The sequence below is a fragment of the Drosophila albomicans genome, chromosome 3 (assembly GCF_009650485.2).
Source record: "Drosophila albomicans strain 15112-1751.03 chromosome 3, ASM965048v2, whole genome shotgun sequence".
Classification (NCBI taxonomy): Eukaryota; Metazoa; Arthropoda; class Insecta; order Diptera; family Drosophilidae; genus Drosophila; species Drosophila albomicans.
The window spans coordinates 37,434,857-37,449,869 of record NC_047629.2 but is presented as its reverse complement, the minus strand read 5'-3'; the positions used below and the strand labels follow the sequence as shown (position 1 = coordinate 37,449,869).

The 15,013-nt window shown below is 38.7% G+C and overlaps 1 protein-coding gene across 1 annotated transcript; it reads right to left on the bottom strand.

Annotated features, from left to right (window-relative positions):
* Positions 1-7,290: 7,290 nt before the first annotated feature.
* On the bottom strand, positions 7,291-14,945 carry LOC117571776 (LIM homeobox transcription factor 1-beta). The gene is made up of 6 exons (XM_034254134.2): positions 14,087-14,945; positions 9,720-10,587; positions 8,977-9,191; positions 8,731-8,918; positions 7,827-8,103; positions 7,291-7,762 (listed from the first exon to the last, which is right to left on the bottom strand). The coding sequence occupies exons 1-6, from the start codon at positions 14,121-14,123 to the stop codon at positions 7,548-7,550; spliced, it is 1,800 nt and encodes a 599-aa protein (XP_034110025.1). The 5' UTR covers positions 14,124-14,945; the 3' UTR covers positions 7,291-7,547.
* Between the last annotated feature and the right edge of the window lie 68 nt (positions 14,946-15,013).

Genomic DNA, 15,013 nt, shown 5'->3' with positions numbered 1-15,013 from the left:
GTTTTCTGAAAATATGATTTTTAGAATATGCAGTTTTAAATAGTTCTTTGATATGCTTAATTAAGAAACACAAATTGTAATAATACATTATTTATTTTTTATAGTTAAGTACCAAAGTTCGCAATAACAAACAAGCTGACTAGATCGTATATAAATATATCTCATATGTAATTACAATAATAATTTTTGTTTGCAATTGAAATCAAATAAATTCCACCTCCATCCAGTACAACATCCACTGTGTGCCAATATGTTGATGTCTTTGGCACGAAAGTGAAGTGCGTGGCGTTAAATGACATTGTAGAGATGGCACACTTAAGCGATTTGCCAACAACTCGTACTCAAGGCTCAAGAAGCAGGCATTGCCAAGTATCTGGTTACGTTTTATTCAATTTTTTAATTTTCCTTTCTTTTTTTTGTAATTTTTCCCCCGTTGGTTTTTGACGGATATTCGCAGGTTTTTTTTGCTTGCTTTGGCTTGCGTTGCGTTGCGTTGTTGGGGCACAACAATAACTTGAGCAGCGACTTGAGTAGCTCGCAGAAAAGTTTCCAAGACAACTCCTTTAGTGGCGCTCCCAGTGGCAGTATCGCGAAACAAGGAATGGAGATGGAGACGGAGATGGAGCAGGAGAAGGACTACTCGCTAAATATCCTTTAGCCTTTGCGAAATCAGTAAAGCGCAAAGGACCACTTGTGAATACGCTTTGATGCGCGCGGCAGGCAGCATTTTGTGTGTGCGAGTGTGACTGCCCTGCCACAGGGTGGAAGGGGGCGGTGATGCAGCACAGCATAGTGGGTAGGAGGATGTTCTGTGTTGGGGGCTCAGGCTCGCTCTTTCAGCCAGACTGAAGCTGAAGCAACTGCTGCTGTGTTGTTGCTGTGGCTGCTGCTGCTGCTGTGCTGGCATCAAGTATTTTGTGAGTAGCGCAAAATACGCGAGCGCGAAATGTAATAAAAACATTTTTTTGCCAAGACAGCGTTACTCTCGAATATAGCACACAGCTAAAGCACAGGCACAGGCTCAAGCTAGCCGAACGTCTTATTTTTATTCCTCTTATTGCAAGCCAATTTCTAGTACTACTTGCCACAGAGCCAGTCTTCAGAGGGCAGTCTCAGTTTGCTGTAAAAGTATCTAAAAGATATTTTTTAATACATGCACGCGACTTATCCATTTGATGTTGAATCTCTTTTTTGCTTTGTTGTTGTTGCTTTCTGTTGATTTTATTGGCAGCATTCCAGTTATAAAACGAAAAATATGCAATGCATTTCGTATACGCCCCGTTTTCGTATTTTCTTTTTTTTTTGGCAGAAAGGGGAGCTGCAACATTTTGCGCCTTAAATATTTATAGCAACAACATTTGCATATTGTGTTCTCGGATAGATGAGGCGGGGCAGGCAGCAATGGCAATGGCAATGGCAATCCACCCTCATTTGCATTTTGGTTTTGTCACACAGCTCAAAAGTCAAAAGAAACTTTCATTTTCGTGAACTAAACGCCCCTTTGATGTCAGCGTTTCGTGTTAACTGGTTTTGATTCGCATACGCTTGACATGGCCCCCCTTCCAGTTCCTTTTCTTCCTCCCAACTGTAGTTCAAGTAGTTTCCTTCGCATAAGATTGGCAACTGTTTTTTTGCAATTCAAATTACTTTGGCCAACAGCTGTGCTCATACAATTCTCATTACGAGTCAGGCAATTTTTGTGTTGTCCACTTATTGGCCACTTTTAAGCCTATTGGAAACTCATTAGTTGGCAACTTTAAACTAATAATGTGGCCAACAAGTCCGAAGCTCAATTGAAAAATTTGCAATTTTACGGCAAAGGCTGAAACAAGTGGCGGAGTCTAGAAGCAATTACGGCGTCCAGGCGCAAAACCAATCTCAATCTAAGGCATCAAGTAGATAAATATAGACTATGACTATGCCTATGACTATCCATGTGTGTGTGTCTGTGTGTGAGCGTTGTAAGCTCCATTTGGTATTCAAAAACTGTGCGTCTATGTGATTTGACGCATATTTGCCAAGCCCACACATCGACTGCCAGACAAGAGCTACAAATGTAGCTAGCTTCAACTACAGCTGCAGCTGCAGATACAGATACATTTGAGGCTTAGACAGCAGCCTGTGCTCAAAACTGAAACACACGCACACACACACATACGCAATTGCTTCATTTTGCAAAAGGCTTTTATTAAACCAGAGACGAACTCCCACAGAACCAGCAAAAGACGACGACGACAAAGGTTTGAGAGTTGGGCTGGCAAATGGTAAATGGTAAATGGTAACGGCTGTGGCTATGATTGTGACTCTCTCTGACTGTGACTACGATTGTAGCTGGGATTGGAGTGAAGCGATGTGCGGCTGTTGCCAGGCTTCGAGGCAATCGATGTGTGTGCGTGTGTGCCTAGTTATGGTAAATATTCATATTTGTAACGTGTGCACAATGTGTTGAAATTAGCATTTATGAATTTTGTGCCAAACGTCAAAATGGAACTCAGTCTGAAACAGTCTGTCGCTGCCTGCCGGCCAGTCAACCAGGCAGCCAACAAGCCAGTAAGCTCCTTTATACTTGTTATACCTGCTTGCAGTGGGTTGGAAGGGTATCTAGAGTTAATGCTAATCGCAAATGCATCCAACATATAGTAGATTATAAGAATTAGAGTTATAAATGTTAGAAATAATATTTTTGTGTTTTATATGTGTTTACTATCAAGATACTTTGGTCCCACATTATATATTTGTTATCTTTATATATTCGTAAGGTATAAAAAACGATAATTTAAATTGGTTTTGAAAATTTAATTAAGCTCTTATAAAAATATCGTGTTTTTAATGTTGCTGCTTACTATGCCGTATTTGCATCAAATTAATAATTCAAATAATTTCTAGAAATTCCTCACTTGTTGCATTTATAATAATGCCTAATAATGTTTAACAGGTACAACAAAGTCGCGCACATTCCATAATAAATTTCTTAGTTGTTTATGTAGCACTCACTACAAGTAAAAGTACAACAACAACAACAGCAACGACAAGCAGTAAGTTCACTTACTCACACACACTGGCACAACAACAAACATATAGCACATCTGATGTGCTGGCCCTCACTCATTTACCGAGCTCTTTGCTGTACTCGCACTTGGCTGCATTATGCGAAATATTCTTGGTTATGGTTTTGCGGCTAAAACGGCCTTTTGCCCGTCCATTTGCATTTAGATTGCGACAGCAAGTTGAGCAAACTGAGCCAACTGAGCAAACAGAGTTCGTCTTTTTGGTCCCATTTCGTCCATCGTTTCTGTCGTTTCGTTCATGGCCACATTTCGAGAGTGACATCTGCGTCTTATGATTGTTGCCTGACAATTTGTAGGCCTCTTGCGGTGAGTCCAGCTTCCCGTTTCGAGTTCATGTTACGCACTTCGATTAACATAATTATGAGCGCGCCAAAGTTCAACTTTGTTATTCAGGTAACTTTGGGGTGACTTTTGGCATCGAGTTGATCCGCATTTGTTTGAAACCTTTCAGTGCTGTATTGCCTTAATAATCTCTTTAATGTTAGGGGATTTTGCAAAACAAAATATTGTCTCCAATAGATTATTATTTTATTGCTAATCTCAAAACTTTAATTCAATTTAAATATTAAGAAAATTATTATTATTATTATTAAATTTATATATATTACATTTTTTACACTTCCATCTCCGTCTAAAGTTAATAAACCTCAGACGTTGAAGACAAACTAAATTAATATCATATATAATACATTAAGAATAATTTATTCAATCTCATTTTCTATAAATCTTATGTTTGGGTTAGAAATCACCACTCAAAGCCTTTTTTCAATCTTGCTGGTAAATTTTCTTTGGATTTCACCACTTCAATTTTTGTTTTTATTATTTCAAATCATGTTAAAATAATAAGGACAGTTGCTGCTCTTTATTTTTCCAACATTTCATTGCATAAATGTTTTTCTTTGAAAACCAGGCGACACTTTTATGCACATTGTTATTTTATTGGGCTTGGGTTTTATTGACAATATCCAATTGCCTTTTGATTTTTATTGATTCCATAAAGGCGTGTGACCGGCGCCAAAAGTGGTATTGAGAGTATTAAATATGTAGTCTTAAAAGTCATTTTTGTTATCGATTTAGAATGTAGATTCGATTTTGAAAGCCTTTACTTTGTTGTTGACTTCGACATAAAAATCAAATAGCTATCTGTAGGATTTTTTGAGGGATCTAAGTGCTCGTTAGATTTGCATAATGTTCAGATAACTGAGTTGTCAAACGACTTAGGGTTGTATTTGAGTTATTAAATTGGAATAAGCATAGCGATTCGTAAATGTCCTTCATTAGGTATTTATTTAAGAAAGTGTTTTTTGTTATGTGCAGTTTTAAGCGAGTTTTATATACATATTTATAAGATTATATAAGATTTGAATGTTTTGAATAACTCTTTCCATCAGTTAAATATTATATCATATATTAAGTATTCTCATTGAACAATAATACTATTAGTTTTTAAAACTTTTTAGATAGACTAAATTTTGGTTGATGTTTTTAGAGAGCTTAAGAAATAATTTTTAAATTTAGTTAAGAATTAAACTATTTGAGAATTAAGTGGACGCTGTTTTTTTAATTTCCGATATATGATTTATTGTTAATGAATTTAAATACTTTTTAAGTATTTAAGTCAATCAATATATTTTTGTTTGTCTAGAATTTCTTCTTTGTCCTGTCTTACCTTCATTCCTTACCATTTATCCTCAGGCTGGCAGACAATGTCCATTAAAATGTGTTCGTTGCTCTCCGTTAAAGCGGTAATTAATTACGTAATTTGTCCACTTGTCGCGCGCTTACAAAGAAGCTTCAACGACGTGGTCAACTGGGTTTTGCTGCAAGCGGAAAAGCCACTTGTCCACATGCGAGTCGAGTTGTGTCGTGGAACTGAGAGAGAGACAATGAATGTCCTTTCATGTCCTGGACAGGCACTTATGCCAGTCATTTGCATTGGGTGGTTTTCATTCTTTTTTGCTTTTTGCTTTCTGCTGCCCCGACTGATTAATGATGTGGGCTTGTGTAACAACGATGCCCCGTTAAGTTTCAGTCTCGAGGCTGATGTGCATTTTTAAAGCGCGTAACTTGCCCGTCTCCGGATGCGTCTCCGGGTGAAGCATCAATGGTGGTTACTGCACTGCACAATACTTAATGGTGGTGGTTTCCTTGTTTAACTACTTTTTGCCTTTGTCGCTGTCGCTATCGGTGTCGCAATCGGGGTTTAATCTGGTTAGCGGCACAAATGATGACGAGAGCCAAGGGAATTGGCAAGCTGGGCAGGAGGGGGAAGCGAAACAACAACGACATTTAAGGACAATTGCTGTGGCTAATGTGACACATATTGTGACAAATTGCATGAAACTGAGCTAACTCCTTGGACTGGGGAAAGGATACGGCTATGTAAACACGTGTTGGACTCCCTTCAAATTCAATTAAGGGCTGCAAGTTGGCCTCAAAAATAAAACAACAACACTTTAAATATTTTTGCCAATCACTGTTCAAATATGGAATCACGGTAAAAGTTGTGTTGCTTTAGTTCAGTGTAAATCTTTAGTGATTACTGTGAAAAGCTTCTTTGAAGGATAAGAATTGTTAAGTGGTAATTGCTCTACAAATTGTTCGAATAAATAACTTAAATAGATTAAGCTGTTCAATAAAAACAAGTAAGAAAGTTACAGTCGAGTGTGCTCGACTGTGAGATACCCGCTACCCATTTTTAATAAAGGCAAAATATTGCGGTATCATTTTCAAAATATACCGAAAATACTAAAAAATACTAAAAAATATACCAAATGGTATGTTTGGTATATCGATGTAGTACACCATTCAAAATATACCATAAACGGCACAATGTGCCAGAGATTGTCGGCCAAAGCAACTCAGACCCCTAGTAAGTAGGCGTTTTTGCCCATACAAAAGTATTTCTTTAATAACATCCACAATTTTTATCTGAACGCAACCAAATTTTCAGGAATCATAACTATTACAGTAATTATTATATATACCAAAGATCGTAGCTCTAGCTTTAAAATTACACTTGTTATTCGATTTTTTTGATTTGCGGGGGCGGAAGTGGGCGTGGCAAAAATTTGAAACAAACTTGATCTGCGTGCAAACATAACAAATGCTGTCGAAAAAAAATTATAGCTCTATCTCTTATAGTCTCTGAGATCTAGGTGTTCATACGGACGGACGGACGGACGGACAGACGGACAGACGGACAGACAGACAGACGGACATGGCTATATCGTCTCGGCTGTTGACGCTGATCAAGAATATATATACTTTATAGGGTCGGAGATGCCTCCTTCTACCTGTTACATACATTTCCTGCCGGCACAAAGTTATAATACCCTTCTACCCTATGGGTAGCGGGTATAAAAAGGAAATATGCGAAGTGTTCATAAATTTACTAGATATAATTGGTTCCCTTCCTAAAATCGCTATCTAAAATTGTTTCACATACTTTTGAAGAACTTTTTTGAAAATGTCGCTAATGTTTTTTTGTTCTCAGGAAATATTCGTTGGAATATCTTAAATTACAGTGAAGATACTGGATATATGTATATGAATAACTTCTTGGTACTAGCTTCCATAGTTATAAAATATATATTTTTAGAAATAATTTTTCCAATCAACAAATCTACTATTACCTATTAAAATTGTAAATTGTAGTTTACAATTTGTTTTAAATATAGTCAAAGTATTATGTTTTATCTAAATTACATTTTTATTATTTTTAATTTTGGTTTATTGAATTTAAGTTAAAATTTTCGCGAACTCCGCGAAATTTGGAGTTCGAAGTGCACTGCCAAATAGTTCAGGTTACAAACGAATCGCAGCCTCAGCCCCAGTACCAAGACCAGGCCCCGCCCCCGCTTCCTTGTTCGGCAAACTTATTGCATGCCAATGCTATTCGTGGCCTCTGCATGCCACAAATACTCCCCAATCCCTCGTCTATCAACAGCCAAGCGAGCAAGTTGCGCCAGTCGTGGTGGTGGTTGGATGAGGAGTCATCGTTTGACTCTCAGCTCGGCGACACTGACAGCTCGGCGCTGTCAACAGGGTCGACCATAGAGCAAGGACAAAAACAATGCATGACGAATCGGTATTTTACGCCCATTTTGGGCTCATCACCAGGGGTGACTGAGGCTGTGGCTGTGGCTGCTGCCGCTGCTGTTCAGCTCAGACTGCGGCATGGCAAATGCTTTGTTCTTGTCAACTGAGCGGAACAAATTTCAAGGCCTGCACCTGCAGAACAACCAAAAAAGTCTCGCAACCTTGTGCCGGGTGGTTGCCCAATGTTATTGTTGTCCTGCTTTATCCATTGGGGTTGGATCCACGTGTGCACGTGCTGCAGTTTCCGATTGGGATTGTTTTTGTTTTGCCGGTCAAGCAACGAGGTCAACGCAAGCACATTAACATTTTTTTGTTTTGTTTATTTTACAACTTCTAATTTTGATTTTGGGCTTAAAATTCTGTTCAGACAGAGCCAAGTTAATGCTCCATTGAGTCCTTGCCGCCACCACCACCGCATTCGCCATAGGCGCCCAGTTCCTCGGGTCGAAAATAAGAGCTCTGCATGCTGTATAATCGATCGATCGGATTGATCATCGGCGTCTGCGTGAAAGGTCCCATCAGCTGCTGAAACGTTGCATAGCTCAAGCCCAGTATCGTATTGAGTATCGGCTCGTTATTCTTATTGCAGTTTTCTATTAAAGAATATAAATTGTTCCAATTACACTGTTTTTACAACTCAAACAGATTTCAGCTCACCCTTGTTGGTTTCCATGCAGCTGAGTGATCCCTGCTCCTGTTCGTCCTTGACGTTGCAGCGTAGCCTTGACATTCCTTCGGAGGTTGAAGAAAAAGGCGATTCTTGCTGTGACTCGCTGTCGCTGTGCGCCTCGTCCTTAATCTTGGTTGTCAGAGTACTGTCCTGTGACTCCTGAGAGTCCTGTGAGTGCGAATCGCTGACTCCCTTCGCTGGCGGTTCCTGCTTCGCCTTCTTTTGTATCTTTTTGACTTTGGCACGTTGGTTCTGGAACCACACCTAAAGAAATAAATTTGGAGATTCATTAGATAGTGTCAAAGAAAAAGATTTTATTGTTGTTTAGGGTAGGCGTGGTTAAAAAATTTAATATTCAATTCATAATTGTGGAGATCAATAACACTAATAATAATTTTCATGATAAATAGATAAATAGTATAATAATAAAATACTGAAGTCGAATACTAAGAATTGGTGAGAAATAATCCTAAATAATAAAATAAATATTGTATGATTATAATTTGTAATTCAAATAGATCACAAATAATATATTTTTAAAGGTTGCATTACTTAAATAATAATAACAGATACAAATTCATTCAATATAAAAGTTTCGAAATATAATAAATTAATATATGAGTAAGCAGAATAGTTACAATCGTTAAAAAATAATTCTAATGTAACATAATAATAAAAATATCAACCTCCATTTTTGTTGTAAGATTAAACACTATAATTAAATTAGAAAATAAATCAAAAAACATTTTTGATAATATTTAATAAAGATTAATATAATTGAAAAATTATCTCCTCGAGTGATAATGGAAATTAAAACTCTTAAGTATAGGAGCATAATTTCTTATAGCAAGTGTAGCAAATAATTGAATCCTTTTCATTATTTGTAATTACCTGCACAATCCTCAAGCTCAAACCAGTATCCTTAGCCAAGTTTTCTCGAACCTTGCGACACGGTTTCGGCGACACTTCAAAGGATGCCTTGAAGGCACGACGCTGCTGTGTGTTGAGTATAGTTCGCGGTCTTTTGGGACCTCGTCGTCCATCCAGTTTCGGTGGAAACATCTCATCGCCATAAAAATCTATAAATGCAACAATTCAATTAAGTTGTACATCTAGAAAATCAAAACTTAAACTTACCGTAACCCTGCAACATTTCCACCTCTTTCTCGTAGTCGAAGCGACAGAAGAGTTGACCCTGCTTCACCACATATTGCTCGCCCTTCTTCAGGAGTGCGCCGCAGACGACACAGGCAAAGCACTTGAGATGGAAGATGCTCTCCTGGGAGCGCATGACCAGCTCATCGGCGGCGATTTTATGGCCACAGCCAAGGCAACGATTGCGTAAGTAGAGTCTAAGATGGGAGAGAGAAACAGAGCAAGTTAGAAAGCAATCAAGTGTGCTCAACTGTGAGATACCTTGTTATGCGTTTTCAGAGAATACAAATCTAGTTTAATATAAGCAAGAACTTTACAACATATTGCATCCTATAAACTTTATAGCTGTATTCTACTCTTTTATTTGTTATAAACATTGTTCTAAATTTTAAGTGTCTGAAAATTCTAGTCTGATTTTAGATTTAAGGGTTGTAGTTAAGCGAGATCTGTAAGCAACACTAAAACATTTTTGTGCCAATTTACTATAATATAAAGTCTCTCAGGATAGTTTTTGTGATTGGATTGATAAAAATTGAAATAAACTTTCGTATAAGGATATGTATATGGAATGTCTTTTAATTTGCTGTCGTTATTCATTAATACATATAGCGAACGGATGTGTGTTCTTCTACCAGCAACATACATACTATGTTTACATTTAAATATTAAGACTCCTCACTCCTACTTTATGGATAGTGACTATCAAAATTGAGAGTTTTACGCACCTTTCATAGTCGATACGACAGTAGAGTTTGCCATCGCGTGCATAGCAGGAGTGCACGAGGTGCATGGAGCAGGCGGTGCACTTGAGGCAACCCTCGTGGAAGGAGTTGTCCGCGACGCGCATTATGTAACGATCACAAATTGGCTGGCAGCAATAGGCGCAGTGGTTGACAGCCAGACCACCCATGCCCACGCCAGCCAACCCCACATCGATGCCCATCACTCCCATTGCTGCCACAGCCGAGTGATGCTGTTGCAGCATTTGAGGCGCTTGCGGTGTGTGCGATGTGGGTGTGGATGCAGTTGTGGGTGTCGATGTGGATGTGGATGTGGATGTCGAAGTGGCTGTGGAGTAACCATCCAGCTCGTTGAGACTACACTTGCCCAAGGCAATGCGGCCAGGCGGCATTTGCATTGGTGGTCCAGGTCCCAGTCCCTGTCTGGCCATAGACATGGCTTGCTGTTGCTGCTGTTGTTGTTGCTGGTGTGCAGTGGCCATGCTGCTGTTGTGGTTCATACAACTTCCGTTGACATTCTGGCTCGCTGACGCCATTTTGTCACCTCCACCGGCTGCCGCAGCGCCTCCTCCACCTCCAGTTGTTGTTGTTGCTGCTGCTGCTTTGCTTGCTGCTTGACAGTTGCCATTTGGTGTTACTGTTGTTGCTGCTGTTGTTTGTGTTGCTGTTGGTGTTGTTAACATGCGCTCATTTCCGTTCAACAGCAGTTGATTGTGCCCCATTGCAATGGGGCACATCGCATGTCCTGCTCCAGCTACATGTTGCTGATGCTGCTGTTGTTGTTGCTGTTGCTGTTGCTGCTGTTGTTGTTGTTGTTGCTGCTGTTGCTGTTGACATTTGATGTCCATTGGAACTATTTTGGTTTTTGCGGTTTTGTCGTGGCATCACCCCGAAAACGCCCCACATGCAAATGAGAAACATTTCAGTTATTTTTATTTTCACTTTGGCATGCAAATTGCGGCCGAAGCGAGCGTGTTTTCTCTTCACTCTCCAAATTTACAACTGTGGCCAGTGGTCGATCCCCTCACTTCATTCCCTCTGTCTCCTTCTCCCCCGCTGTACAGGATTTGCATTTGCGGTTGCAAACTATCTGCATTTTTGCCCTGACTGCGTAACTGCGACTCGGACTCGAACTGTAACTGTGACCATTTGCCAACCATTTCGAGTTGTAGTAAATTTGTGGTTTTGCAATTATTGAAATGACTTTTGCAGCGAAATATGTGCGTGACCGTACCGTATACGTATATACATATATATGTACATTCTGTCCATCTGTCCCTGGGTCTGGTCGTCTGTCCGTCTGTCCCTCTGTCTGTACTCGACATTCCACGCACTTGCTTTTGTTTGGCCATCGCTGCGTATACGTATTATTTGTGTGCGCTGGGCAAAAAATTACTGCACATTTGCGGCATTTGTGCTGTTGGCTGTTCGGCTCTTTTGGCTTTTTGTTGCTTGTTGTCTCAATTTATGGCAAATTGTTGAAATTGTACGGTAATTTGTTTGCCTCTCACTGTGTCTCTGTGTGTTTGTGTTTGAGTTTGTGTGAGTATGTGTGTGTGTCGTTCATCTTGTTTCGTTACGCGCTTTTTCAGTTGTTATTGTTTTTCCATTATCTGCTCGTTTCCGCTCTTTTTCCATACTAAATATACTCGCACACACATTCACTCTTGCTCACACCTATACTTTCCCCTTACATGTGTGCGCGTGTGTTTGTGTCACATTCTGCGTTTGTCATTCTGTATTTAAATGATTTTACGTGTGCGTAATTTCATTTAATTTTCACAACAATTTCTGTGGCATGCAAATTTATGCCAGAAATATTTGTAAAATTTTTAAAGTAATTTACATGCACTGCAGTTGGTTTTGTGGTCTCACTAGCAAGAAATACAATTTATATAAATTTTATATGTGCATGAAAGATTGAATGGAGCGACAATTGACACGCAAATCAAAATATTTTCAACACCATTTGTGTGATTCAAGATGTTCAAAAGACAATGTTAGGTTTTTAATTATACAAGTTTACTACTTGATGCTTTTATTTATTTATTTTTCTATTTTTTGAAGAATTAAAGTCTACAAAATGTGTGAGGATATTTAAAACTGAATAATTTAGGCATAGGAAAACATTTAAAAACCCTTTCAGCTTTTGACTTAAGCTGTTACCACTAATTTCGTGTTGCTAACTCGTAAGTTTTAATAAAAATATTTCAGTTTAATTTTTTTCTTATTATAAATTACTCTTCGCTACTCTCACTAAAACTTGGCAAACTGCATCTTAAGTATATTCAAATATATTTGAATTAATTTCTAAGTCATCTGTAATGAAACATCCAAATTTCATTAGTATAAATATTTTTCTAGCAAATCGGCTTTATTTATCTACTAAGCTGATATTGAAACCAAATAAGCATATGTTTGATTCATTCCCTAGCAACGAATCGCAGCATGTGATATTGAAATCTAGTGAACAGATTTGTGAATAGAATATGAATAGACTCACACTAAGCTGACAATAGTTATCAACTCTCAAATGTCATTGTTGCTACATTTAACTTTCGGCACTTTCAAACAATGTGTGTTGTTTTTGGACTCGATTGAAGTTGGACTAATCCGCTCGACGGTCGCACCTGTTACACTTTTCTCTAGAGGAAACTATGCCAACATGTTGGCTGGACATGTCGACGCTGTGCTGCAGCGGATTTGTGAGGACAAGTGCAAAGCCGACATTGATAGCGGTGCTGCGCTTTTGCCGCACTAATTAGATTCTAATGTGCAGCGTTGAAGGGCGCAAAAGCAATGAGTTGGGAGGAGGAACAAGGGGATTCACCCTGAGCAGGGCAAGAGGAATAACTAAATTATAAGAGAATTTACGAGTAGTGCGTGCAACGTGCTAATCGCGGCGTTTGCCTCAGTCAAAATCATATCGTCGAGCAACCCCTATGACTCACCCCATCTTACCAGAGCACCCTTCCATAGCTCGAGCTCGAGCTCGTAGAAATATATGCACTGACTTGACGGGTGGGAGAGCGAGAAGAAGGAATAGGAGTAGGAGTAAGAGTCGGGGTTGGAGGATTCATTATGTTGGTTATGGCTGCTGGCGGCATATGTTGGCAGTCTTTTTGCAGCGGCGGGCGAGCGGAAACCCTTGCCAGGATGCTGTGTGCAGCCGCTTTTGGATTCTGCCTTCCTTCTTGCCGAGCTGCCGAGTTGCTGTTTGTCAGTCGCTGGCGTTTAATTTAATCGGATTTCGGGCGGACAATGAAATTATGGCGCCGTTTTGTTGTGCCAGCATTCAGCGCATAAATGCTTTGTTTTGGCCTAATCTTTGACAGAAGTCAGCATTTGCTTGCCACTGTAAAATGTGTTCAGATTTTTTGGCTGTCTGCCAGCTTTGAGACTCAAGCACACTTATCTCAAGTGACAAGCGATACAAGTGATTTCTAGTATCACAGTAGTTGTCAGTTTGAGAGAGTTTTTTCTTCAACAACAAGTTAAATAGTTGCTTTAATGTATGACATGAAAATAAGGTATATAATATTTAATATTTGCTTTTGATATATATAAAAATACTTTGAATATAGAGTAATTTTCTTATCTCATGACCTTGTTTACTGTGTGTTTTATTGAATCTTCCTTAAAAATCGATTAGCAGCGCAGAAACGAATTCAAAAATAAAGATGCATAACAAACTGGAAGGTGTTAGGGATAAAATATGTTTATAAATTCATAACTACCCTTTCAGACTTTTTCATTCAAATTATACTCCCTCTTTGAGACCTTTCACTTCTGTTTATTAAAGCATTTTGCATAAATTTCAAGAAAATGTAATATTTTATTTTGCAATCAAAATTAAACAGAAAAAATAATTTTCATGAGCTAGAAAAACAGATAACAAAATCATCTTTTATTTCGTGTAAGTTTTTTTAATTTAATGTAATAATATTCATATATAAATATTAAGTTTTCATCTCCTGTTTTTAGAGCTTAATTGTAAGCTAACGTAACTATTTTGTTATTTTTATTGTAAGAAAATCACGCGATTCGCACAAAAATGAGGAAAATGAAAATAGTCAGAGTTACGAATATTTACTTTCTTCTTTTTAAATCAACAAATTTACGTAACTTTAGCTTCAATCATAATCAAAAGAATAGAAGTAAAGAATTGATTTACATTTTCATTCTGATTTTTATTTTAACATTTTTAATAACTTTAATTTTATTAAGCCATATTGTTTATGCCAACCACAAAAGCCGTCGGTGAAATGTGAGTCAAATGTTAGAGTTGCGTCGGTATTTTCACAAGAGAATCAACAGTAAGTTTATGCCATCGAGGATTATGGAATACTTACACAAACCAATTTGCATAGGATGCTGTTCGTCGATCATTTCTGATGAAGAGTGAATCCAGTTTTAGGTGCGAATTGAGAAATAATTAGTTGCTGATTGGCGGTTGACTTTTGTGATTGATTGATATAAATCGTTAAAGTAATTTCGGTATATTTTTTGACACTTTTCACATAGTTTAGCAAGGAGTGCGATTAAACGGAATGCCACGTGAGAAAAGTGCAAGATGCATCGGTAGTCGTAGTCTTTATAATGGAGTGGCCAGCGTCGAGTAAGGTATCGGCAGGCCAGTTACGAAACGCGATGCTTGAATGATTACGGACCTCTGATGTTAATGAAATTTGTTAAAAATCATTTGCTCAGCTCGGCCAGACGTGGCGACTCTGCAGGAAATTTTCTCCAAAATGGAGGAGAAATCTGCTCTGCTCTGCTCTCTTTTCAGTGTGTGTGTGCGTGTGTGTGTGGGTGGGCCAACGCCATTTTATCCGGCCATATAATATCCACCAACCCATACCCAAGGACAATCCTATCCCATCCCCATTTGAAGCCAGTTCATGGGATTTTCCCCGCCCGTTTGGGCGCATGTGTCGGATCTGAACTCGATGCTCGTTTATCGGCTTGCATTTTGGGGGCGCAAGATTCATTCGTTTTGCTTTTGTTTTTGCACTTTTGACTTTTGTCTTTGTTGCCATTCTACGCGATGCTGTTGTTGTTGTGAATTTTATTTGTTTTGTTGTACGTATTTTGTATTGACAAAGGATGTTTGGCTCGGCGATTTCGTGCTTGCTTTGCTACTCGCTGCGACCCAACAGCAACAACACGGCAGTAATAAAAACAACAATCTGAACCGAGCGAGGAGAACGACAAGAACAACATACGAACCGCATCCATCCCTAAAGAGATTTTTCTCTAGCCATCGAATCTATGGCAGG

Coding starts and splice junctions, on each gene's coding strand:
- LOC117571776 (XM_034254134.2), bottom strand. CDS start 14,123: ATGATCGACGAACAGCATCCTATGCAAATTGGTTTGT. Junction 10,588..14,086: donor TCCTATGCAAATTGGTTTGT/GTAAGTATTCCA, acceptor AAACCAAAATAG/TTCCAATGGACATCAAATGT. Junction 9,192..9,719: donor TGTCGTATCGACTATGAAAG/GTGCGTAAAACT, acceptor CTCCCATCTTAG/ACTCTACTTACGCAATCGTT.